Raw genomic sequence first — 24823 nt, 5'->3', positions numbered from 1 at the left:
TGGATAGCATTTTCCATCATGATACTTTTGGAACTGTCTTTGATCATTGCATTGCTGAGAAGAGCTAAGTCTATCAAAGTTGGTCACAGAACAGTTGCTGTTACTGTCTGTATACAATGTTCTCTTAGTTCTGCTCACTTCACTCAGCATCAGTTCATGTAATCAACATCTAACTTTCAAAGTTCTCCTGTTTGGGGCAGGCTAGGTGACGCAGTGGATAGAGCACCAGCCCTGAAGTCAGGAGGACCTGAGTTCACCCCGGCCTCAGACCAAACACTTGACACTAGCAAGTCACTTAACCCCAATTGCCTAAAAAACCAAAAAACAAAAACAAAGCTGTCCTGCTTGACTATGACTGCTTCTATTTTCATTTGGAAAGAGAACTCTAACCCTAGGCTCCTTTCTTTCTATCCTCCTCCCCACCAGTTGAAAAATCAAACCCTTGTAACAAGTCAAGCAAAACAAATTCCCACATTGGCCATGTCCAAAAATGTAGTTCTCTTCTGAATTTTGAGTGAGGAGGTGGGCAATCCGTTTCATCATCAGTATTACAGAATCATGGATGATCATTACCTTGCTCAGAATTCTTAAACTGTTTTTACCTTGTATTATATAAATTGTTTTGCTCATTTTACTCTGCATCATTTCATGTAAGTCTTCCCAGTTTTACCTCTATTTTGCCATTTCTTAAGGATGTAATAATATTTCACTACATTTATGTATCATAACTTATCCATAAATGATGTGTTAATTTCTAGTTCTTTGCCACTACAAATAGGGCAGCTATAAATATTTTTGTACTTAAGGGTCCTTTTGATCTTTTATCATTTGACCTCTGAAGAACAGACCAAGTAGTGTTATCACTGGGTCAAAGGGTATGCACAGTTAAAATAACTTTTTGATCATGCTTCAAAATTGCTTTCCAGAATGGCTAGAGCAATTCCTAGTTCAATCAAGAACACTAAGGTATGCCTGTTCTCCTGTAGCCCCTCCAACAACTAGCTTGCTTCCTATTCATATTTCTTCCTGCATATCCGTTGACCACTTATCAATTGAGAAGGAAGCTAGGAATTCCAAGAGGCACAAAGAGGCACAGCCAGTGAAAAGAGATAGGACCACCTGGCAGGGTGCATGGGAGGATCAACAACTTACCAACCTGATTGAACTGTAGAGTGAATGCAAGCAGTCAAGTCAGTCAACAAACATTTATGAAGCACTTAACTATGTATCAAGTACTAAAATGGTAGGGATTCAAAGGAAAATACAAACTGTCAGTCTTATAAAAATCTCCATGAAGGCAGGGATCTCTATGCCTAGTACTATACATATAACAGGCACTTCCACTCAACAAACATTTCTTGTCAAAAAGACTTAGGACTGTGTTTGGTCCCCAAATTTAAAATCTTACACTGTACAGATAGTTCTTGATTACCTAAGCGGACCATTCTGCAGACCTCTCTGTAAAATGATTTTTAGGGGCAGCTAGATGGCACAGTTGATAGAGCTCCAGCCTTGGAGTCAGGAGGACCTGAGTTCAAATCTACCCTCAGACACTTACCAGCTGTGTGACCCTGGGCAAGTCACTTAACCTCAATTGCCTCACCAAAAAGCAGAAAAAAGGAAAAAAAAGATTTTTATCTAATACGAATTTGTCAAAAGACATGAGGAAAGTAGGGGACCATGGGCCTGTGGAGGAAGGGATCTGGCACAGTTTAAAGACACAAGACACATGGGGGCCAGGACCAAGTCCAGATAGGTGGGAGCGAGTATGGCTAGGCAAGATCCAGACCCAGACAGGAAAGGATGGTCAACAGCAGAGGGGGACAGATACAAGGTTTCTGACTAATGGAAGACACATGGGGGCCAATGGTGGACAGAGCGGGGGAAAAGTCTCCTCTCTCAGCACCAGAGGTTTCAAGCCAAGCCTCTGATTCCAAGAGGTTCTTCTACATTCGATTGGTTGGTTCAAAAAAAAAAAAATTTATTTGGGTAAGGGTGGGAGGCTGCAGATCACCAAATGGAAGGGTAGGAGCAGAGGCAATGGGGGGGGTTAGTACTATACAGTAAAGTTATTTATATAAAGCTGAATATGCATAGTGAGAATTTATGTAAAGCAAGAACTGACATTATTTTGAAAGGGCAAACAGTCAACACGTATGTATTTTTTATTTGGCTATGTCCCACCCAACTTAAAAGGTTAGCAGCTACAATATCATAAATACAAAATTCATTCACAAGGCAATGAAATTACTTCAGGAATGGGAGTTGGGGGACAGCTGAAGAGAGAAGACAAGAGGAAAGCCCAAAAAGAACAGTATTAAGGAAGAACACTTCCTACAATCAAACAAAAGACACAAAGAGGCTGGGAAACATTGGTAAGAAATTATCTGTACAAAAGAGAAACTTGTAGGAAAAAAGAACCTGTCCAAATAATGGATTTTTAAAGGTGGGGGGGAACAAGTATGAATTAAGCACCTACTACATACGAGGCACTGTGCTAAATGCTTTACAAATAATATCTCATTTGGTCCTCAAAACACTTTGTGCATAGGTGCTGTTATTATCCCCATTTTATAGTTGAGGAAACTGACCTAGGGTAACAAAGTTACTAAGTATTTGAGACTGGATTTGAATTCAAGTCTTCCTGGGTTTGGATCCAGAGTTATCACCATTTTTCAACATATCTGAGACTATTTACTGTAGAGTATCATAGCATCATCACTGATTTACAAGAATTCCTTGATTGCATTCCTATAGCCAGTGAAAGAGCCCAATCCAAACTCTCAAAGGAAGTAAATGAATTTAAGATAGGGCAATATGAAAACGGAAACATTTCCAATTTTGAAGTTTTGATGCTCTGGACTAACAAGGCTATATAAATGATGCATATCTGGCTTTTTTATACCACCACAGAAATTTTTGGTGATGTTGTAGAGTCATTTCAGTAGTGTCTGACTCTTCATGACACCATTTGGGGTTTTCTTGGCAAAGATATTGGAGGGTTAAGTGACGTGCCCAGGGTCACATAGCTACTAAGTGTCTGAGGCCAGATGTGAACTTAGGAAGATGCATCTTCCTGACTCCAGGAATGTCAATCTAACCACTTTGCCAACTAGCTGCCCCACCATAGAAATGGTATGTTTAAAATTGAGTTAATGGAGATTTATAAGATTCCCAATGCAAGCTTTATACCTCAGAGAACCACTCCCTTTTTATAATTTACCACTTATCTTCTAGTGGCAAGGTGAAAATTAATAACCATGTCAAGCACCTAAGTAATATGCTTTATCTGAATTGCCACTATATCCAAATGAGAGGAAAAGACCATTCTGTAAAACATATGAAGTCACCAAATGCACTGCAGGACCCTTTTCCAAGATGATCTTTAAAAACCGGAAGTATAAAGAAGCAGTTAAAGGTATATCTCTTCCATCACTTTTAAAATTCAAGCAAATTAGGGGCAGCTAGGCGGCGCAGTGGATAGAGCACAGGTCCTGGAGTCAGGAGGACCTGAGTTCAAATCCGTGCTCAGACACATAACACTCACTAGCTGTGTGACTCTGGGCAAGTCACTTAACCCCAACTGCCTCACAAAAAAAAAAAAAATTCAAGCAAATTAGTCACAAAAAAATCCAAGTTCATGAAACCCAAAGGCTATTCAGAAAATGGAGAAATATGTGGAAAAGTAGCCTACCTATTATAGTACCAATGATAGTATAGACTTAAATCCTGAACTGAATGGCTTATCACACTTTAAAAAAAGTTTCTTACACCCTGTATGCAGCAACAGAAAGTACCATGATTACATTTCTAAATTTTAATTTTTCGAAAAAAGGTTATTTAAGGGAAGGATGTGGAAGTTTAATATGGAGAAACAATAAAATGTTTCTGAAATAGTGCATAGGTGTTGCCTAATAAAGGGGAATCAAAGAAATGAATTCTAGGCCCCCAGGTTAGGAAGACAAGGCTCCCCGCCAATATGAAACTTGGCAAGAGATGAGGAAGGAAGCCGGAGATGTTCTCAGATTAAAGATATTCCCTATTAGACACATTTTGCCTTAGTTTCACCTGTATAATGACAATAATACCTAACATCGTCACTGGGAGAATAAAATATATTACATGCCAAATAAAGTAGGATACATACCAAGATATTGGACCCACAGCCATATTTATGTTTCGAAGGCCCCCACCTTCCATGACATTTCACACGAGGAAGAAAGCAGACAGGAAATAATGCCTCTATAGATCAGTTATGATGATTGATTATATAAAGCAAGGAAGTGACAGACAAGACTTTGGCAAAGGGAATACCAGTAACTTGTTCATAACTGAAAGTACAACTGCTGCATCAAGCGAAGAAAACTTCTGCAGGCAAACCAACCACAACCTCCTAGAACAATGAATGCTGTTCTTTAGACACTGACAGAGTACAAAGCAAAGACCCAAACTGATGACAGTCTTCCTGGACTACAACCATCCTATAACGGGACTTGTTATTTGAAAACAGCTTCGGAAAGGTCACTCGACTAATTAAACTAGGAAGGGAGCCAAGTTTCCCTTCTAGTCGAACACAAACTATCTATATAAATTCTCTAATTTCTATGAACATAAAGAAAAACCTACCTTAATTAATAACCCCTTACCCATCAGCAAGTCTTCTCTCAACTGAAGTTGAAACGATGAAAAAGATGTAGTTAACCATAGATACATTTTCTGTGTATTACACAAGAACACTGAATACACTATATAGAATCTACACAAGCAGAAACACCTGTGGACGGTCTGGCAAAAACAAGATTTGTACCACGGTTACAAATACAGTTTTCTGTGAGAATGCTTGATAAGCAGAAGTTTCTACTTTAAAGAGCTTAACAAAACCATAACCAATCCTGAGGATTATGGAAGTTTTCCACTTTGTTTTCTCCACTTACCTTGAGCCCATCTCACCATTTATTAAGAAATGTACCAAAGATTTCACAGAGTACTAGTACTGGTTCAAATTACATTTCTGATTATCTGGGAACCTGCACTGTCCATGCTACCACTGGTCATCATTAATACAAATAACCAAGAACAACATTTTCATTCAGGTTTCAAAGAAGTTTTTCTATGGTTTAAAGAGATTGCTTGGAGGTTCAGGATTTGGGGGTGGGGGGAGTTGTTTTTCTAGGATTCTGAGGAATCAATGATATCGCATTACTGCTTCAGTTTCAAGAAGCAAAAAGGGCAAAGTGAATTTAGGCCATAAACAGCACCTCATAAAGATCTTAGAAGTGCTGTAGCCCAACTCCCTCATTTTACAGGTGAGTAGGCTGGGGCCCAGAGAGGTTAAGTAACTAACCCTGGGTAACAGGCACCTTAGCTGGCAGAGTTGGGCTTCAAACTTGGCCTCTCCGAAGCAAATCCATTATTCTTTCCCCAGCATCTCATTTTTTTTCTTCTTCCATTAAAAAAATTCTTTCTTGTAAGTCAGGACAGCTGAGAAAGGAGGGATACACAGAGGAAAAACAAAAGATTTTTTTAAAAAAGGTTTTCTTTGCTAAGTATCCATCTCCTCTGGCGTCCAAGATGTAGAGTCAGAAGCCTTCTGTTCAAAATCCCACCTCTGACATTTCCTAGGTGTGTGACCTTAGACAAGTTATTTAATCACCGGAGCCTCAGTTTATGCAACTGTAAAATGAAACTAATACTGTTAGGTGAAGGATGTCAAATGTGAAAGCTATCTGTCACACAAATGTTAAGAATGATTTCTCATTAAAAGCATATCTTTAAAAAAAAAAAATTAAAGCATATCTTTTTCTGGTTCCACTCAGCTCTTTGGGGGTAAAGGTACTGAATAACATTTCCAAGTCCACCTCCTCCTCCCTCTTGATCTCAATAACCAAAGGGAAATACCGAGAGGATAGGGGGAAAAAAAAAAAGGGGAGCACGTCAAACATTAGGTAAGGATCTTCTGAAAATTTCACAAAATGATCCATGTATACTTTGGAAAGTATCTCATGTCTATTCCTTTCCTCCCCTCCCCCCAAGCCTAATCAGCATACTCAATAACATTCTTAAATCTTAGCGATGATGGCAAATCTTCACCCACGTCACATATGCTGAGAGCCTTCAGAAGGTGCCATAAGACAACCTCCTTATCTGTACATAATATGAATTCTTCACCATCCTTTGAAGGCCAATTCAAATATTATCGCCTCTAAGAAGCCTCCAAATACCACCTAGACTGTAAGCTTCTCGAAAAGTAGGGATCCTGTCATCTCTCCCAGGAAATAACACAGTGCTCTGCACACACTGGAACTTGAAACGACTGAATGATGAACACCTTATTGACAAAACTCATTTAGAAACCCTGTATGTGTATGAATCTGTAACTACCGGCTACATCAGGTTACTAAACGGGTTTATAATCACATAAGGCTTTATTTTTGCAAACAAAATATTTATTTAATACAAAATGTATATATAAAAGACTGTGCAGCATTGCTATAACACAAGATTTATTCCAATAGGACCAATTCTATTAACTGTGATTGTTTTCATTTCACACCAACAAGAAACACAAAAATGTGAATGGATGAAAGATGACCTAACTGCATTCACAAAAATAGCTAGGAATCGTTTTACCAGCATATGTAATACTGTGCAAATAGCACACATTAAGTCTATACCAGATTTACACCTGCAACTTCATTTTTGGGTGGTGTAAACAGTAGGAAAAAGCCATTTCTTAGAAGGAAGTGGAGGACTGAATTGCACGTTCCTGTCCTGCTATATTCTCCACCAACCGAGAGTGAATCAAACCTCCCTCCCTCCTCACCACCACCGAAGAGAGGGCACGTGGGGCAACTGACATCCTGGTCTTCCACTAAACACATTTTCCCTTTCAAGGCATTCTCCTAACTCACAAGAAAAAAATTAAGGGGTTGTCAAGAAGTCACAAAGAAGAGGTATGGTACTCATGACTCTCTACTCACTTCACTCCCTCTACTTTCACTGACAACGACCAAGTTTCCAAGCTGGTAGTTAATTCGGGTATGCAGCCAACTCTTATTTAATGAAGCGTATTTTAAAAAGATCATCTCCTCAGCTCCCTAGCCCTGGAAGTGCTCTTAAACAAGAAACTCCCCCAGTCCTATCCTGCTGCAAAATTTCTTCAAACGTCAGTCAGCAATTATTTAACAAGTACCTACTCTGTGCGTTTAATAAATGTCATCTCCCTCATTAGACCGTGAGCTCCTTCCGAGAACTGGCTGTCTTGATGTCTTTTGTATCCCCTGAGCATAGCACTGTGTCTGGAACATAGTAGGCATTTTTTTAAAGTTCCTATTCTCACACTTTAAACGTTCCTGCTCACACTTACAAATGAACCACTTCTACAAATCTACATCGCTGCTCCAGCGTTCCAGCCCTTGCATCCATTCCTCCGGTTACAGAGATCCAAATCTGGGGACCAAATACAAGGCTATGTACATACGGTAACAAACACAAGCCCAGAAAGGCTGAATGATTCGATCCGCAAGAGAAGCCATTTTCCCCAAACAAGAACCACATCAAATCCCACCGGCCCACTTCTCCAACTCGGAGGACGAACTCCCACCAGCGTCCTTCGCAGCGCTGGGGCTGGGGCTGGGGCTGGGGCTGGGGCTGGGAGGATCCCATTCCCCCACGCCAGGCTGTAAACACACCGCTCTCAACCCCGCACAAAACTCCGCGGCGGCCCCCCAACTGCCTCCCTCCCGCACCCCTCTTTGGAGGAGGAGGGGAGTCGACTTCAGGGAAGCACTAGGGGCGGGAAGTGGGGGGCCACCAAGCAAACAGAACGAAAACAAACTGTCCCCCAGCCGGCCCAGGGCTCCGCCGGCCTCGTGGGGCCGGGACTGGGTGGCCGACCGCCGGTGCGGGGTGGGCAGGAACATTTTAAAGGCTGGGGTCCCAGAGGCCCCAGCCACCTCTCCTCCAACACGGGCGCCGAACCCGGGCCGGGCCGGGAGGAGCGGAGGCGGCGGCGGCGCGGGGGGTCACGGCGTGGCCAAGGGGTGGGGAGCGGCTCACGTGGGGGAAGGGGGAGGAGCGCGGGCACGAAGCCCGGCAGGCCCGAGGGGGGGACGGGGACAGCACTCCCCGGGGGCCGAGGCACGCGGCGCCCACCCCAGCTAGGCCGGGGGCGAGGAGCGGCCGGCGGGAGGGAGGCCCCGTGACCCGGACCCGCCCCGCGGCGCCTCCACACCCGCCAGCCGGCCCGCTGCCCGCCCGGCCGAGGCCCGTTATCCCGCCGGGCCAAGCTCACCTGCAGCTGCACCTGCGCCCGTCGCCGTCGCCACCGCCGCCGCCGCCTCCTCAGCCGCCGCCGCCGCCGCCTCGCTGAGGCCCAGTCCCCGGGGAGCCTCCGCGTCCCGCCGCCGCCGCCACCGCCGCCGCCGGAGCCGGACACCCCAAAATGGCGGCACTTCCGGCGCCTACCACCGGGAGACGAGGGGGGGGTGCGGTGAAAGGAATGAACCACCGAGGCGCCGCCCTGAGCTCTGTACACCCCCGCGCGGGGCTGAATGGAAAGGGCGGGGGTGGGGGGGGTGGAAGAGCGCTGCAGCTCCCCCTGGGGCGGGGGAGTGGAGAAGCAGTTTCTTGGACTGGGATGCTGGGCAACTGGAACAGAGAGAGTGAGCTCGGGTCTCCAGAGGCAGGGGTCACCGAACCCCGGACACTCACAGTGGGTCTTGGTTAGACTGGATGGAGACCATCTGGTCCAAACTGCTGTTGATCGTGAATCTCCGACAAGTGACAGTCCAACCTCCGCTTGCAGACTTTCAGTGATGGGGAGCTCACTACCTAGCGAGACAACCCAGTCTTTTTTTTTTTTTTACGTTTTAAAAACTATTCTCGGGGCAGCTAGGTGGCGCAGTGGATAGAGCTCCGGCCTTGGAGTCAGGAAAACCTGAGTTCAAATGCGACCTCAGACACATAACATTTACTAACTGTGTGACCCTAGGCAAGTCACTTAACCCCAATTGCCCATCAAAAAAGCAAAAAAAAATCTCTCTCTCTCTCTCTCTCCCATTCTTCCTCCCTTAATGAAAAAGAAAAAAAGGAAAAAGGAAAAACAAAGCCCCTGCAACAAATAAGCATAGTCAATAAAAACAAATTCCCACACTGGCCATGTCCAAAAATATGTCTCCTACTTCCTTAGTCCATTGCCTGTGAGGGTATAATACTTGCCACTACTGTATTTTTTTAATAACTTTTATTATTAGGAATTTGTCCTTCCTTCTGTCACCTCAGCCCGAAATGAGTTCCATGGGGAGACCACATGTACATGTAGTGGTACGTTCAAAACAAGTCCAAAGTAATGGGGAAGGAGGGGGCTTCAGGCATGGGGAAAAGCCTCAAGCAGAAGGTGGAACTTCAACTCACCTTTTATAGGAAACTAGGAATTCTAAGACAGGTGGGTGAGGAGGGTGTGGGGAAAGATGTGAAGATAGGAAATAGAGATTACCTTATGAGCGACAGACAACAGCAAGAAAGAAGAGTGCATGAATTAGAGAATCTCCAAGTTGGAATAACCCTTAACATATACTTACCCCTCCCCGAAGCTTTACAAGACTTTTCAAGACAAACTTTACAAGACTTTTCTAAAACAGCACAATGCTAAGTACATAATAAGCCCATAGTAAATATCTCTTAGTTGGACCCCCATTTTCAGTAAGTATTGTCTACTATGGGGCACCCACTGTGCAAAGTGCCAGAGACCAAAGAAAGGCAAGGAAGTCCCTACTCTTAAGGAATTCACTGTCAGATAGGGAGAACAACATGTAAACAGGTATTCAAACAAGATACCCCAGAAATTGGAGATGATCACAGAGGTCAGGCACTAGCATCTAGGGTGATCAACTGGGACTAAAGCCCCCATATAGCCATCCTTCCCACAATCAGACTTCAAAGAGAGAAAACTGCCTTCCCTTCTTTTCCAATGGCTGCATCTGTCTACAACAGGGGTTCTTAACCTTTTTGGTGCCATGGACACCTTGGGGTATAATATTTGTTGCCTACGTTGCACAATGGAAGGAAATGCTCAATTTCAGTTAGAGGATAGTGAAGATAAAGATGAGATCTTTCCCCCATCCACATTCATGGTACCTCTATATGGACCCCAGGTTAAGAATCCCTGATGTACAGTGATGATCAAGGGCTCCCACTGTCTGAAAAAGCAAAAACATGAGTTCCTGGCAGTGGGCTATTAAATTGTTTTTCCAGCCTAGTTTCCAAGGAGTCCATAGCATTTCGTAGAGACAACCATCTCTGCTGACCAAACAGTTATAGCCCAAAAGGAAGGGGGAAAATAGAATGTGTATCATAGGGACTGAAAACCAACGCAATAAGGAAGACAATTAATTTCATGATTTATTTACAAAGTAAAGAGCAGCTACTGGATAAATAGTTGCATTTGGAAGTCTGCCTCAGACTTATCAGACTTAGTAGCTGGGTGGCCCTGGGCAAATCACTTACATCTCCTTTCCTCAGTTTCCTCATCTGTTTACTGGGGATAGTAATAGCACCTACCTCCCAGGGTTGTTGACAGGATAAAATGAGATATTTGTAAAGCGCTTTGCAAACTTGAAAGTGCTACATAAATGCTACCTGCAGTTATTCATACAGTACTTTTAAATTTTCAAGATCTTTAAAACACATTCAGTCTAGATGCAAAGAAGCCTGAAGTGAGATATAAGAAACACTAGGTTCATTTGCTCCTGAGCAAGTCTCAATCCACTTCAACTTAATTCAGTTCAACAAAAGTTACAGGCCTACTACATTCAAGGCAGTGGTCTCCATTATCTTATTTGGACTCCCAGCTCCCAGTTTCTTCCCTCCCCAATCCATCCTTTAAATAGCTTCCAAATTATTCTTCCTAAAGTATAGTTTGATCATGTGACCTCCCTGTTCAAAAAACTTCAGTGGCTCTACTATTTTTTATCATTATTATATAGCATATATAATTAGGTTTATTATTTATATTGTTGTAACATTTATTATTTTACATTACCTTATATTTTGTAGGGTAAAACCCCAAATCCTCTGACTGGCATTAAAACCCTTTGCAATCTAGCTCTGTCCTGCTCTTCTAGGCTGGTTTCACATGAATCCTTTTCACTTACTCTACATCCCAGTCAAACTGGCTTATTAAGCTGGTCCCTAAACATCTCCCACCTCCGTACCTTCACCTAGACTGTCTCCTTTTGGCTGGAATGCATTCTCTCTACCTGTGCATCTTAGGATCCTTGGCTCTCTTCATAGTGCGGATCATGGGTCTCCAGCTTCTCACTGTCCTCACCCTTCTTAAATAACCATATGCATATGCACACATATGTAATGTATTTAATGCATGTGTATATGAGTGTAATATATTTATGCATATATACATATATTTACACACATACACATATATGCACATATATATATATATATACTTATGTTCAATATCTCTGCTCCCTCCCCCTAAAAGATGTAAGCTCCTCAAAGGTAGGAAGTTTCTCTCATTTTTTTTGTTTTATTTTTGTACATCCAACACCGAGCATAGTACCTTACACATGGTAGGTCCTTCATAAATATTTGATGGATTTGGGTTGAATTGCCGTGGCTCAGGAGAGCCTTCTGGTTTACGATACAGGGTGTTGCCTTCACCTCCATTTTACAAGGTGATGAGTCCTCATTAGTGCTCATTTACGGACAGACTCACTTGTGAATAGTAAGGGTTCCTCTTCAGTTCTCGCCTAGGGGAGCATATACTAACAAATGACGCGTAGCCTGGCCAAGATCAAGATATCTCAGAGGGACCATATAATTGATTTTTTTCCCCTTCATTTATTTCTCTGTTCCTCTTTTGCCATAGGGAAGGTACGGGGAGAAAGCTGGCAAGGAAGAGTTACCCTCACATTTCCCAGATATTTTAACAATACAACAAAGGAAACCGAATATTTTACCCTTAACTAGATAAAGCCAGTTATGACAGGGGATTCAGGAGCCTGGAGCAGGAGGTCAGTTAGGCTGGGTCTATTATATAGAAAGGATCACCTTGTGGGAAGAAGAGAAGGGCACTAACCCGCCTGTCATCAAAGGCTCACTTACGGAACTGGGAGTCAGGGAGGGAAAAATCAAATGTTACATATTTAACATGTAACTAGATAGGTCTACGCACACCCCAGACGTGTTGACTGAGTCCCTTTGGCTGGAGGACCTGACGCATTTATCGGGAGGGGGGAGAAAATTGAGGGCTGGGAAGGTGGTGGGAGGGTCCAGAGACGGGGCGGGGCTTGTGTTATGAGATAAGAGCTCCTCCTACTTCGCTTGGCTTCTAGGGAACCATTTTGCGGAATTCATTGCAACCATTTTCCCAGCTTCTTAAACCACCTGCGTTCAGCTCCGAAGAAAACGCTCATTCAAGCGCAGGTTCCGGTGAGTGCTCCTGTTGCAACTCCTTGGCAGAGGGCAATGGATGGGACAGTGATGGCAGCTGGCCTCCCATGACCAGTGGTTGGCGAGGTCTGCTGGGGAACAGACCAGAACCAGAAGAGGAGTTTTCGAGGCCAGTGAGGTGGGAAGCTGAACAAGCGGACTTGTATGTGTTCAGACCTTGCTGTTTCTTCTCATTGGACAGGACCTGCGGGGAAAACAGCTGTGGGCTAATAATCAGTGATTTCTAAGAACCTTGCTGCTAACTCTCCATCCTCTCATTTAGTCCTGGCTCTGCCCCCGAAAGCTGTGTGATCCAGAGCCAGAGGTTTCCCATTCTCTTTGGGTCTCAGTTTTCTCCCCTGTGAAATGATGAGGATGGATTACAGACAGCAACCTGGGCTTCACCAAAGAGGTCGTTGCATAGATTTCAGGAGATCTATGAATTTGGGTGTGAAAAAATTTCATCTTTATCTTCGGTAACCTGTAACAGAAAATTAGCATTTCCTTTAGGTAATTAGAACATGTTTCCGAGAAGGGGTCTATAGACTGCCAGGGGGGTCCATGACACTTAGGGGACCAGATCCCCTGATCTAGAGAATTTCTGAAGTTTTTTTCCTAGGGGCAAATCCTAGGATTCAAAGTTAAAAGATTGCTAAACCAAAGGCAGGTGTGCTCTTGGGACTGGAATCATGAGAGAGCCTGTCCATTCAGTATCATGCAGTGCGGCACACAATCTGCACACTCTCTTTATTCATGGACTGTCTGAAAAGAAGCTGAATCACAGGTCCATACTTCTGGAGCTGGAAGGGACTCACAAGCCATGTAGTTAACACCCCCCACTCCTCAATTTATTGATCAGGAAACTTAGATCCACAGAGATGATGTGCCAAGATTACATGGGCAATAGGCTTTTGAGAGCATTTGAACCCAGGTGTCCTGATTCCAGAGTGCTAACAGGCTGCTGGATCAAGTTTTGGAGCTTGTTTTTTTTTTAGTCCTGTTTAAAATGCTGTGGTGCTATCATAAGGACTCAATCTTTTTTTTTTTTTTGTACTGTGATTAATCATTTTTCTCAGTTTTATAAGTTTATGTTTCTAGGGAAATGAGTTCACAGACGTGCAATCATTTGCAATCTTTTTTTTTTTCTTTTGCCAAGCCTCTATTTCCTAGAATCCCTTTTTCCTTCATAACTCAGGTTAAAAGCCATTTCTAGGAAAAGCCCTGCCTCATCACTTCAGCTGCTAGGAAGAAGGCTTTTGAATAGCGATTGCTTCATTCTCTGTGCTTGTATCTCTAGCACAAAATAGGTTATTTAATAAATGCTCATTGGTTGATTGATAGTTCTTTCTTTGCCCTTCTATTTATTTTGTGGTCTCCTTTGATAGAATATAAGCTCCTGTTGGACCAGGACCTTTGGTGGTTTTTGTAATCCCACTGCTTGCTGTGTAATGGGCAATTAGTAAATGCTTATTGATTGCTTTGTTCTTTTTTTCACTTTTTGTTCCTATTTTTGAATACTCATTCTTATTAAGGGAAGCTTCAATAAAAACATTTTAAAAGATAAAAACAAGTTTGAATTTTTGTTGTTCGGTAAGATGCAACAGAAAAGAAATGAAGCATCTCCTATGTGCAAGAACCATGTCTGGGCACCATGTTGGATCTCTCCTTTTCTCAGTAGCTCTCTCTCCCACCTCCCCCTCAACCCCCAATGACATTCCTACAAAGCACATCCCAGTAAAATGCACGCTCTTTGAGGTGGTGCCACTGTTATTTTTTTCTCTCTGCATTTCCGAGCACCCAGCTTGTGGCTCGTGTGCAGAAAGTGTTCGTCTAGCACACAGAAAGTTCAGAAAGGGTCCTTTGTCTCGTTTCTCTCTATGCTTGTCTTCTTTCTGTTGCCCACATTTTAGATATGATGGTTATAACTAGAGAGCACTCAGAGGAGGGTAACCAGGACGAAGTGCTTTAACCTAGGGCTACTCTTTGGCTATCCCCTTAGGGGACATAAAATATGTCTTTTAAGTATTTGAATAGTTACTAAGTGGAAGAAATAGACATCTGCTGCGCCTGGCCACAGAGAGGAAAGCAGGAGCTGTGGAGGGAACTTTCATGGCCTGTGAGAGCCGGGGCAGAAGTCCATCCCCAAGCGTGTTCCATCCCTGGAGGAAAGAGACTCCCCTTAATGAAAACCTTCCAGGAAACCTGCATAACCCTGATCGGGGAGTCGAGGAACCTCTCGTTCCTCTCCTTCGCACGCCGCTGCCCGTACTGGGCCATCAGTTTCTCTCGGTTTCATTTAGTGCCCCGCCTTTCTTCCTCTCGATTGGCCCGTGGGCCTGCCTGTGTCCCTCGGGCTCTCCCGGCGGGCCTCCCCATTGGCCGAAGCACACGAGCGGCCGCGGGGTGGGGGGGAGGCGGGGGAGGGGGAGGCGGGTCCGTTCCTTTTCCGGCTCCCGCCCCCATGCCGCCGGTGCCCGCCTCCTCGCTCCCCTCCGGGGCCGCCGCCCAGAAGCTGGTCTTGGGCTCGGCCGCTGACTGGGACGGCTCGTCTCAGCCTCGTCTGCTGCCGCTGCTCCCGGGCACGTCATCGGGCAGCTCCGGGTTTAGCGAGGAGGCGGCTCTGAAGGAGCGGGGGCGGCGGCAGAGCCGGGTCTCTAGACAAGGCCGGGGCCGGGGCCGGAGCCGGAGCCAGGATCTCAAGCCGGGGAGCCTAAACCCCGGTCCGAGGCCAAGCCAGAACTCGGGCTCCTCGCGCTGGGCCCGCACCGGCATGGCGGCCTCGACGGTGCTGGGCGCCGGCCTGGCGCGGATCCTCTTCTACCCGACGCTGCTGTACACGCTGGTGCGCGTCAAGGTGTCGGGACCTGGGCACCGCGACTGGTACCACCGCATTGACTCCACCGTACTGCTGGGCGCACTGCCGCTGCGCAGCCTTACGCGCCGGGTGAGTTGGGGAGGGAGGGCGGGGTAGAGAGGAGACGGAGGGAGGGGCCGGAGGGAGCGCGGCCGGGCCTCCCCCCATTCCGCGCCCGGCCTGCTCCGGCGCAGTCACTGCGCAGCCTCACACGCCGGCTGAGCCGGTGGGAGGGGGAGGGGCCTGAGCTGAGCGTGACCTCTCCTCGACCTCCTCGCGTGCCGGATGGGGAGCGGAATGGAGGCGGGCGGGGGGTGGGGAAGTGGTCAGAGAACCTGGCGCGGTGGCCGGGGAAGGAGAGTGGGGGGGCCAGCCCGCGCCGAGGCAGCTGGACCACCGGGGACCTGGGCCTCCCCAACCTCGGCAGATCGGGAGAAGCCCGCGTTACCTGAAGGGGCCTAGGACTGGAACTAAACCGGGATCTTTAAAGACAAGGTCTTCGCTGTAGGGCTGGAAAGGACCCTAAAGGTCATCTAGCCCAACCCTCGTTCAGAGACACTAAATGATTCGCTCAAATTCATAGCGGTGGTCTCAGAGGGAGATTTGAATTCAGGGCTTCATCCAATCACTACACTTTCCTAAGGAGGCCAATTCTCTCGTTTTTTTAGAGGCCCTGAAAAGGGAAATGACTTGTACTGGGTCAATCAGCAAACGCGTTAAGTTTACTTTATGCCAGGTTCTGTGCTAGGGATGAGGGATGCACATGCAAAAGAGAGCCTAGTGCTCCAGGTCAAACAGATATTTAAGTAACAGAGCTGGGGTTTGAACCTCGGATCTCATTTGCCACCTGGGACTGCCAGCATCTCCATTCAATAGAATAAGTAGTTTATTAAATACCTACTTTGTGCAAGGCACTGGGGATATAGACAGATGGGGGGGAGGGGCAATGGTTGGGGAGTCTCTGTCCTTGTAGAGTTTTACATTCAACTGGGAAATCAACAAAACTCATCCAGAAATTTCTCTGAGAGCTGTCAAAGTGAAACACCCAACTTTCTGAAGTAATGGTCTTCAATGTGGGTCTTCCTGGAAGAACATTTACTTGTCAAGTATATTTCTACCTTCGGGTCTGAAGTGTACTAAATGACCTGTGAGGTCACATCGAATTCAAATTCTGTTAACATTTATTAACCCTTTACTGTGGGCAAGGCTAGTGCTGGAGATGAATGTTTAAAAGAAGCAATCTGGTGTGCAGGGAAAGATCAGATTTGGAGTCAGAAAACCTGGCTTTCAATTTTGCCTACTTAAACGGTGTAACCTTGGACAAGTCACATCCTTTCTACAGGCTTTAGTTTTTTCATTGGCAAAATGAGATTGGACTTAGTGCTCTAAGTTCTACAATCTTAATAAAGATAACACATGGTAGTATATAGTAGGGGATCAAAAAAAAAGATAGACAAAATGCTGGAGGAAAATTTGAAAAATTTTTTGGGTTTTTTTTTCTTTCTACAGCTGATAGAGAAGGAGAATGTTGGGGGAGTGATCACCATGAATGAAGAATATGAGACGAGGTTCCTGTGTAACACAAAAGAGGTGAGGGCTTCAGGAAATAAATCCCACCAAAACCTGCCAAACACAGCTCTTACCCAAGTTGCACTCAGGACCCTGTAAGTGTTTTTCAGACAGAGGTAGAAAAAGGTGGGCTGAAGGGACATCTACAGGGTCTGGAGACTGTTCAGGGCCATAGGACCCTGCAGAACTATGGGAAATTGAATAGTCCTGTGCAGATTGACCTTGGACCATACAGTTAGATATTTCTTCTGCCTTACAGAAATCAAGGGTGTAAAAGTCCTTGTTCCCTTTTAAACTTAACTAATTCAGATTGTAAGTAGGAGAGGAATAATCTGAAAATGGCATTTTGAAAGCAAATTTATTACAGTTTAAAATGACCACATTTATTCCAGAGTTGTACACAATGCAATATTATTTCAGATCCTGTGAAAAAATTGGCACTGTTTGATGAAAACATAAACCAGGTCCTTTGTTAAACAAAACTTAGGTCCATGCTGGCTGGTAAAAGAAGATTCATGTTCTTACTAGACAGATTACAAATTCTTTCTATCATCTCTACAACCCAAGTTACTAAAACATTTGAAGATTCTCCAAGGACTTTCTGTAGATCCTATACTGGAGAAACATGTCTTCATGATAATAAAGTGATAAAATGCTAACCTACTCCACATTAGTTTTTGGGAGAACTCGAGTTCACGGAGAATGTTTTAAATCAAAAATGCTCTAGAGCAGGGGTGGGGAACATTCAACTCCAAAGCCACATGTGGCCCTTTAGGTCCTCAAGTTTAGTCCTTTGAATCCAAACTTCACGCAAGAATCCCTTTTGACTGAATCCACCAGAACAAATCCCCTTAATAAAAGGATTTGTTCTATAAAACTTGGGACTCAAAGGACCTCATTTGAAGACTTAGAGGTCCATATGTGGCCTTGAGGCCACAGGTTCCCCATCCCTGCTCTAGAGCCTTTGCTGGGCTACCCATTTGGAGAGTGCTTAACATAAGCATATTAGCAATCTAAAATTGTTTCTGGCTTGCTTACTTCTTAGGGAAAGCTATTTCTTTTCAAAAGACCCAAGTAATTTTAAAGCACATTTCTGAATGTTCTGAAATCTTCTTGGATTATTTATTTATTTAGGCAATTGGGGTTAAGTGACTTGCCCAGGGTCACACAGCTAGTAAGTATAACGTGTTTGGTCTGAGGCCCAATTTGAACTCAGGTCCTCCTGACTTCAGGGCCAGTGCTCTATCCACTGCACCACCTAGCTGCCCCTTCTTCTTGGATTTCTTAAAGAGCATTTGCCTCAAAGATCATTAGCCAGACCTTAAAATATGTATTAGTCTGTCAGTTGTAGAGCAAGTGAGGGATATACAATTTCTACAAAGTATGCCCTAATTATGTTTGCCAAATTTAGATTTGGAAACAAAGCATGATTACCCTAGGCAACATAAATATTGACTTTTTTTAAAATCAATCTCCAAAATAACGTTATATTTATGGCTTTATGTTCATTTAATCAAAGTTTTTAAACTATGGCCATTATGCATGGTTTAGGGTTTTCCAAGTAGAACTGAGACCTGATTAAGTATACACTCCACAGTCAGAAGTCTTAAGGCAAAAATAAAATTGCCAGGATACCATAAAAACCCTTCCCGTTTGCATCTTTTCTTTCAAGTAATAATGATATGCAAGTACTGGTGCATTGATTTTGATTTGAAAATTCAATTTCCTAGTTAATTTATGCACTCTTCTTTTCCTACCCCTATTTCACACCCCCCCCCCCAGGAATACTTCTATACAGGCTTAGAGAAACTGTGAAATAGTTCCATAAAAATATGCTTAATAGGATTGTACATGTATGGCATATATCAGATTGCATGACATCTTCTGGGGGCGGGAGGGGAAAATTTGCAACTCAAAATCTTAAAAAAGTGAATCTTGAAAACTTAAAAAAAATTTTTTAATTTCTTGTGGAAAATTAAAAAAAAAAAAAGGTAGTTCCATAAACCCAGGAAACCACTCAGGTGCCAGGACGACCCAAAGACAGAATCACACAACTCTACAGCTGTTAGATATCCTGTGGTGGAAAATTCTGTAAAAGAAAATTAAAATAGCCAAGAGATGCATTAAAAAAAGATTGTGTTAAATCTTTAAAATGTTTCCACTGTTAAAAGAGCAACTCTTCTTTCATTAAATATTAACAACATAGGATCAGCCATCTTGGAGACCTTTATGCAGAAGGCTTGTTTTATAGAACAAGGAATGTTCAGTTTTACTCAGATGATGTTAAAGTTAACCCTGGTAATTATCATGTTTTGTTCTGCCGAATCTCACGTGTTCACCCTCATACCACCCACACTGTTTCATTTTCTTTTTCTACTGCCGGAATTGATTCCAGGAATGGAAAGCCCTTGGAGTAGAGCAATTGCGTCTCAGCACAGTGGATATGACTGGAGTCCCAACTTTGGAAAACCTAAAGAAAGGTGTCCAGTTCACACTAAAGTACATGGCACTGGAGAAATGTGTCTATGTTCACTGCAAGGCTGGGCGCTCCAGAAGTGCCACCATGGTGGCAGCCTATTTGATGCAGGTATGAGATTGGGCAGAGTTCAATACAGACCCTTCCAGGGACTCCGTCACAGAGTTCAGAACTGGCCCACTAATAGACCACTGTGGCAAGAGAAGTGAAGGGAACCAGTCAGAGATCTAGCATAGACAGATATAGCCTGTCCCTTCTAGCAGACTTCAGGTTTCTTCTCTCGTGGTAGAAAGAGGAAAATTCTGAGGACTTCTCTTGTATCTCTCCTAGTACCTACTAGTGCTTTGCATATAAGTCACTCAACAAATGATTATTCAGTGAACTAAGGTGTTTCTATGTCATGAACAAAGAAAGAGAACAGTGTTTTCTGGGCAGCAGTGAGTCCAGGAGTACAGGTTTCTTTTGGTACTACTGATGAACTGTAGGTGGGAGTGTGATGCTTTACATATGCTTTGCTCAAGAGTTTCAGAACAATATAGGCCTGAAGAACAAAGGCCTGAACTGTCACGCCAAGACTTCCAAGGGATCTTGCCTCTCTCCATTTCTAATCTAATGCAACAGCCTTGACGTAAAGCAATGACAGAAAGAGTTGTTTTTAATTGTCTCGCGGAATTTCACAAAAATGTCTCCTGTCTTGTCTGGCTGTCCTTGAAACTCTCAGTCCCTCATTTTGGAGGGAGCTGGTTGGCAATTCAGGCTCCTCTCCACAACTCGGGCACATTACTTTGCTTTGCAGCACTACCCCACCTGTAAGAGGTTTGTTAAAGCAAGAACAAGTTTATGAAACCAGAGACAATGACTACTTACCTCTCAGGGGAAATCCAAGACAATCTTCAAACTGTGTACAAGGAGAAAGCTGCAACATAAAATACCTCTACATAAAGTTCGGTTCAAAAATGACTTGAGAGCATAGTGGTCCTTAGACCCTTAGCACCTGGTCTTGGGGCCTGGGCAGAGACACTCCTGCCTTCGTTCATGCCTTCTCACTTTCCTTTTTACTCCAGGTGTACAAGTGGAATCCAGAGGAGGCCGTGGATGCTATTGCCAGGATCCGTTCCCACATCCACATCCGACCTGGGCAGGTAGAGGTCCTCAAGGAATTCTACAGACAGCTTATGGCTGAAGCAGAAAAAACTAAGGCTTCCCAAGAAGTACCACGTCATGAATGAAGTAGGGGGACTGCAAAAAACTCTTAAGACTCTGCTGCTCATTACAGAATAAAGAAGTGCATTCAGTGGACCTTAGGGGCTGTAACCCATAATAGACAGAAAAACATTCTGCTCTACCAGAAGTGTGGCAAAGGATGGATAACCATCCTCTTTGTCTGCTTTGTTTTGCTCCAGTCTCAGAAAACTGTTCATGCTACAACAGAAACTAAGTGTAACCTCAGGTCTCAGAGGATTTTTATCTTTTACTACATAGGGGCCAAAAAAAACTCCATTTGATAAGTATATGTTGAGGCCCCATGTGCCCAACATTTTTCCTCTTAGGATTGTCACTGTAAAGCATCTTAATCCTGGGAAAGGGGAAGAGAAAGACCTTAGCTCTTGACCTTCACAGATGTCTTTTTACAACTCTTGATCTTGGATGAGAGAGAGAATGTCACACGGGCAAGTCTTGGGCATGAAGTCACATGGCTTTAGGAGGTGACCCATTCAGTGGTAGACACAAACACGTACACATCCCACCAAAGACTTTTATTATGATAACAGTCCTGGCTTTTGCCTGGGTTCACAGCCTCTACAAGAACAGAGGCTATTTCTGCTATGGATCAGAAACAAAATCTTTGCCTCAAATGTAGTCACAGGGTCACCTAGAAATAAGTGCCATTTACTTTGACAAAGGAGAAGACACTACAGAGAATTCCTAGAATTCTAGATTGTCACTGTGGTGCCTAAAGAGCAGCCAAGCAATAGCCAAGGCCAAAGCCCTCACTAAAACCACAGATCAGAGCCTGAAGGAAAACTGCAAACTATGTTTTCTTTAGGTCACAAGGAAACAGTATCCCTTCTACCGCTTCAGTTTCCTGGAAAGAAAAGGCCCTAGGGTGAGGGGCCCTCACGTTTAACATTGTTCAGATAGAGGGAGGGCTGTGCCAAAAGATTTAGGAGCTGTTCTGTCTAAACCAAGCACAAAAATGCCCAGGGATTTCAAACAGCAGGCTAGTCCACCCGTAACTCCAGGTAGGGGTCGGAGATGCCTCTGTGTAAAAAGCCCCAAGGAGAACTGTAGCCTACTCCAGTTTGGAAAAAGGCTCTAAGAAATAGCTTATGGTGAGCAGCAGAAGGTAGCATAGTGGTCTTAGAGACAGGATTCCTTGGAATAGTGGGTTATGAGGCCTTTCAGGCTAGGGCGAGGAAAAGAAGGAAGTGACCTGGGAAAAAGGAGGGAGGAGTAGTTGTCTACTCTTTTTCTGCAGGGCCTTAGGCCAATACAAATTGCAGGTTGGTGAGCAACACCTTAATGCCACTGGTGACCGTTAGAGCTGAGGTGGCAGGGTCAAGCTTGTAGGTGTTGGCATCCCCCTTTTTGTAGTGGTCTCGGAATACATAAATACTGCCATTGCAGCTGGCAATCTTCCAGAGCGAGGGAGCTGAACTCCAGGCCTCAGGAAGGCAAAGCCGGGTAAAGCTATCCAGCAGTGGGTTATAACACACTAGGGAGTCCCCCTCTGCTACTATGAACACCAGGTCCTTGTGTACAGCAGCATGCATGTGGCCTGCAAAGGGCAGCAGGTAGGGCTTCACGTGGCATTTCTCCGTCTCTGTATCAAAGCACTGGATGAGCCTAGAAGGTTTTGTGAAGAAATCCAGATCATTCTCTTCACCCCCTAGCAAATAGATGATCCCGTTGAGATTGGCCCCAGCAGCCCCTGATACCGCCACCTCCAGTTGGCTAGTCTCCGTCCAGACGTTGTCTCCCACTCGATAGTAGATAACAGCATTGGAAAGGGTATCTTGTAGGGTCTTGCCACCTAAAGAGTAGATGGCATCTTTTCCAGGCACAGAGACCAGGGTGTGCTGGAGCCGATCACGGGGTAAGGGAGCACACCACTCCCAGTCGACGGTTGCATTGTTGCATTTCCACATCCGGCGGGGGATTGACCCACCTACCACATACAGGTCACCGCCATGCTTGCAGGCCGCTGTGATCTGATGGCACAAGCTGTTCTGGCCACTTACACTGATAGAGTCATCCCCAGCACAGCGTAGGGAGACAGCCAGGGAATGAGTGCGAGAGGATTCCTTCCCAATCAGGTAAATGTGTACATTCTCTCCGATTTCCTGTTCACACAATTAAAACACAGAAACTCATTCCTGGATTCTGACTGAGGAAGACCTGATCCCAATAAGCTCTCCTTCCCACTGCTGTCTTGCTCAAACTCACCCCCATCTGGTGGCTGTGGGAGCCTCAGCCTGACTCTCCTCCTATCACTGTTTTTTAATTGCACTCAGATCTCCAACTGCTTCACTGTGGTTGTAAGTTAATTGTAGGGTCTGTGTCAGTTTGCTAATGTTCAAGTCATAATGGAAAGACCACACTTAAAGAGTAGCTGCATGGATAAACAAGTAATAGGCACAAAAAAAAAAAAACAACCGGAAGGAGACCGGAGTTCGACTGCTTTTCATCCAACTGGGACAATAAACACATCCTCCTGCGCAATCTCCTACTACAGTCCTTAAAGCCTGGCTTTCCTCATCCTTACTGTCTACATTAGGGAAGCCAGGGTGACTTAAGTATGTGGGGGATTATTATGGAAGGTCTCTTAGGGATTTCATACCTTTAAGCTGGATCTGAGTGATTCTGAAAAGCTCTCTCGCTCTTCTTTGTTGAAGTTGACCCAGGTTTCTATTGCCTCCGATGGGTTCTGGGAACGTGGTACTCCATCTGGGGTGGGGGGTGGAGCATAGGAAGAAGGTTGGCACAATCATTCCGTAAGTTACAGCCAGAAGTGTCAGTGACACTAACCACAACATTTACCTACCTTTTTCTTAGGGGGAAAAAAAATCCTGCCTGTAATTAATCTACCTTGTATGCTAAAAGTATGGGTTTTCATGCCCTAGTCTTCCACCTAATGTTCCCACTTCTAATCATGAATGTGCAAAGCAAGGTTTCCGTTTTATCTCCAAGAACCAGCGCGTTCACCCAAAGCCAACTCATTCTTAAAATTTTCATTTCAGTAGTTTGATAATTTATCCTAAACATTTAAACACGGCCAGGTCCACAGGGCCTTCCAGGCATATGGCAGACCAGCACCTACGTGCACGAGCCAGATCCCTACGGAAAGATGTTCCCCAAGCATCTGCTGGGTCCCTGGCTCCGGCTCCGGTTTCCAACTTGGAGCCCCGTACGCCAGGTAGATGGGAACAAAGACGTTTTAAGTATCAGGTCTTCCTCGCCGCGCTTACCTTTGATGATGTCGGTGAGCAAGTGATGGGGCAGATGAAGAAACTCCTCCGTGTCCTGCAGCTGGGCGAGGTGGGTCTTGGCGCAGTGCTTGGCCGCGGCGTAGAGCTCGGCGTCGCTGTGCCGATCGGCCAGCCACATCACCTGCAGGCAGTTTCCCACCTGCACCGTCCGGGCCAGGAAGCGGGAGCACTCCTCGAACAGGGAAGTGAGCTGGTACATGTCGGAGACCTCGTAGATCTCCTGCAGCTCGTCGGCGCGCAGCTTCACCGTGCCGTGGTAGATGTAATCCACCAGGAGCTGGAAGACCGACTCGCTGACGTCCTGCAGCACGATCACGCGGTTGTGCGCTTCCCGCAGGTTGGACGTGAACATGGACCTGAAGAAGCAGCTCTGGGCCGACAGGACCAGCCTGTGCAGCTGGAACTCGCGGCCTTCCACCGAGATGGTGACGTCGGCGAAGAGCTCTTCCTCCAGGCACAGCTTCATGATGCCCTGGGCCACGCGGCCCGAGTGAGACCGGTCCTTGAACGTGTAGTTCACGAAGTAGTTCTCCTCCGTCGAGGCCCCGGGCTCCTCGGGCGACTCCATCGCGGCGGGCTGCTCTCAGCTCGGGCCGTCTGCAAAGCAAAGGCGCCAGGATGGGCGGCCCGAACGCGCCGGCTTAAAGGGAGCCGGGCCACGGGCGGGGGCGGGGCTCGCAGGTGCGGGCCTTTAAGCGCCTCGCGGCCCCCTCCACCCCCGGCCCGGCCCCCTCCCATCTGTCATCGCGGCTTCCCCCGGCCTGCTGACCCCGACCTCCGGCTCTGCCTGCTTCTTCCGGGGGGGGGGGGCGCCCGAAACCAGAGCGTGACACCGCCCCAGGGCCGCCGGGCCGGAGGTGGAGGCCTCCCCGGCACCCCACCCCCCCGCCCTCGCTGCTCCGCCTCGCCCTCGCTCGCTCACCTGCGCCTCCAGCTCTCATCCCGTACCCCGGAACCTCTGGCTCGGCACCCGCGTTCCCCCGG

At 45.6% G+C, this 24823-nt stretch overlaps 3 protein-coding genes and 1 long non-coding RNA gene across 9 annotated transcripts in view; 1 reads left to right on the top strand and 3 right to left on the bottom strand.

Annotated features, from left to right (window-relative positions):
• CELF1 (CUGBP Elav-like family member 1) overlaps nucleotides 1-8337 on the bottom strand; it is a 112971-nt gene extending 104634 nt beyond the window's left edge. For all 6 annotated transcript variants that reach the window (XM_027837854.1, XM_027837855.1, XM_027837858.1 and 3 more), the window contains exon 1: nucleotides 8294-8337. The gene's annotated coding sequence lies outside the window, so the exon portion shown is untranslated. The remainder of the gene's footprint in view (nucleotides 1-8293) is intronic.
• A 6664-nt stretch (nucleotides 8338-15001) lies between these two features.
• Nucleotides 15002-20966, top strand: PTPMT1 (protein tyrosine phosphatase, mitochondrial 1). Its single transcript, XM_027837664.1, has 4 exons — nucleotides 15002-15394; nucleotides 16814-16894; nucleotides 19269-19460; nucleotides 20414-20966. Exons 1-4 carry the CDS (start codon nucleotides 15221-15223, stop codon nucleotides 20576-20578), a joined length of 612 nt encoding a protein of 203 aa, XP_027693465.1. The 5' UTR covers nucleotides 15002-15220; the 3' UTR covers nucleotides 20579-20966.
• On the bottom strand, nucleotides 18364-20407 carry LOC114024618. The gene is made up of 2 exons (XR_003566930.1): nucleotides 20217-20407; nucleotides 18364-18962 (listed from the first exon to the last, which is right to left on the bottom strand). It is a non-coding gene; the product is annotated as an uncharacterized LOC114024618 (long non-coding RNA).
• Nucleotides 20967-21085: 119 nt separating the features above from the next.
• Nucleotides 21086-24793, bottom strand: KBTBD4 (kelch repeat and BTB domain containing 4). The gene is made up of 4 exons (XM_027837663.1): nucleotides 24762-24793; nucleotides 23819-24436; nucleotides 23191-23297; nucleotides 21086-22693 (listed from the first exon to the last, which is right to left on the bottom strand). The coding sequence occupies exons 2-4, from the start codon at nucleotides 24405-24407 to the stop codon at nucleotides 21833-21835; spliced, it is 1557 nt and encodes a 518-aa protein (XP_027693464.1). The 5' UTR covers nucleotides 24408-24436; nucleotides 24762-24793; the 3' UTR covers nucleotides 21086-21832.
• Nucleotides 24794-24823: the final 30 nt, after the last annotated feature.

The sequence above is a fragment of the Vombatus ursinus genome, unplaced genomic scaffold (assembly GCF_900497805.2).
Source record: "Vombatus ursinus unplaced genomic scaffold, bare-nosed wombat genome assembly UNPS02014822.1, whole genome shotgun sequence".
NCBI lineage: Eukaryota > Metazoa > Chordata > Mammalia > Diprotodontia > Vombatidae > Vombatus > Vombatus ursinus.
This window is presented reverse-complemented; position numbering and strand designations above follow the sequence as displayed.

Coding starts and splice junctions, on each gene's coding strand:
- PTPMT1 (XM_027837664.1), top strand. CDS start 15,221: ATGGCGGCCTCGACGGTGCTGGGCGCCGGCCTGGCGCGGATCCTCTTC. Junction 16,895..19,268: donor TCCTGTGTAACACAAAAGAG/GTGAGGGCTTCA, acceptor AATTGATTCCAG/GAATGGAAAGCCCTTGGAGT. Junction 19,461..20,413: donor TGGCAGCCTATTTGATGCAG/GTATGAGATTGG, acceptor TTTTTACTCCAG/GTGTACAAGTGGAATCCAGA.
- KBTBD4 (XM_027837663.1), bottom strand. CDS start 24,407: ATGGAGTCGCCCGAGGAGCCCGGGGCCTCGACGGAGGAGAACTACTTC. Junction 23,298..23,818: donor GCTCACCGACATCATCAAAG/GTAAGCGCGGCG, acceptor CCCCCACCCCAG/ATGGAGTACCACGTTCCCAG. Junction 22,694..23,190: donor CACTCAGATCCAGCTTAAAG/GTATGAAATCCC, acceptor TTGTGTGAACAG/GAAATCGGAGAGAATGTACA.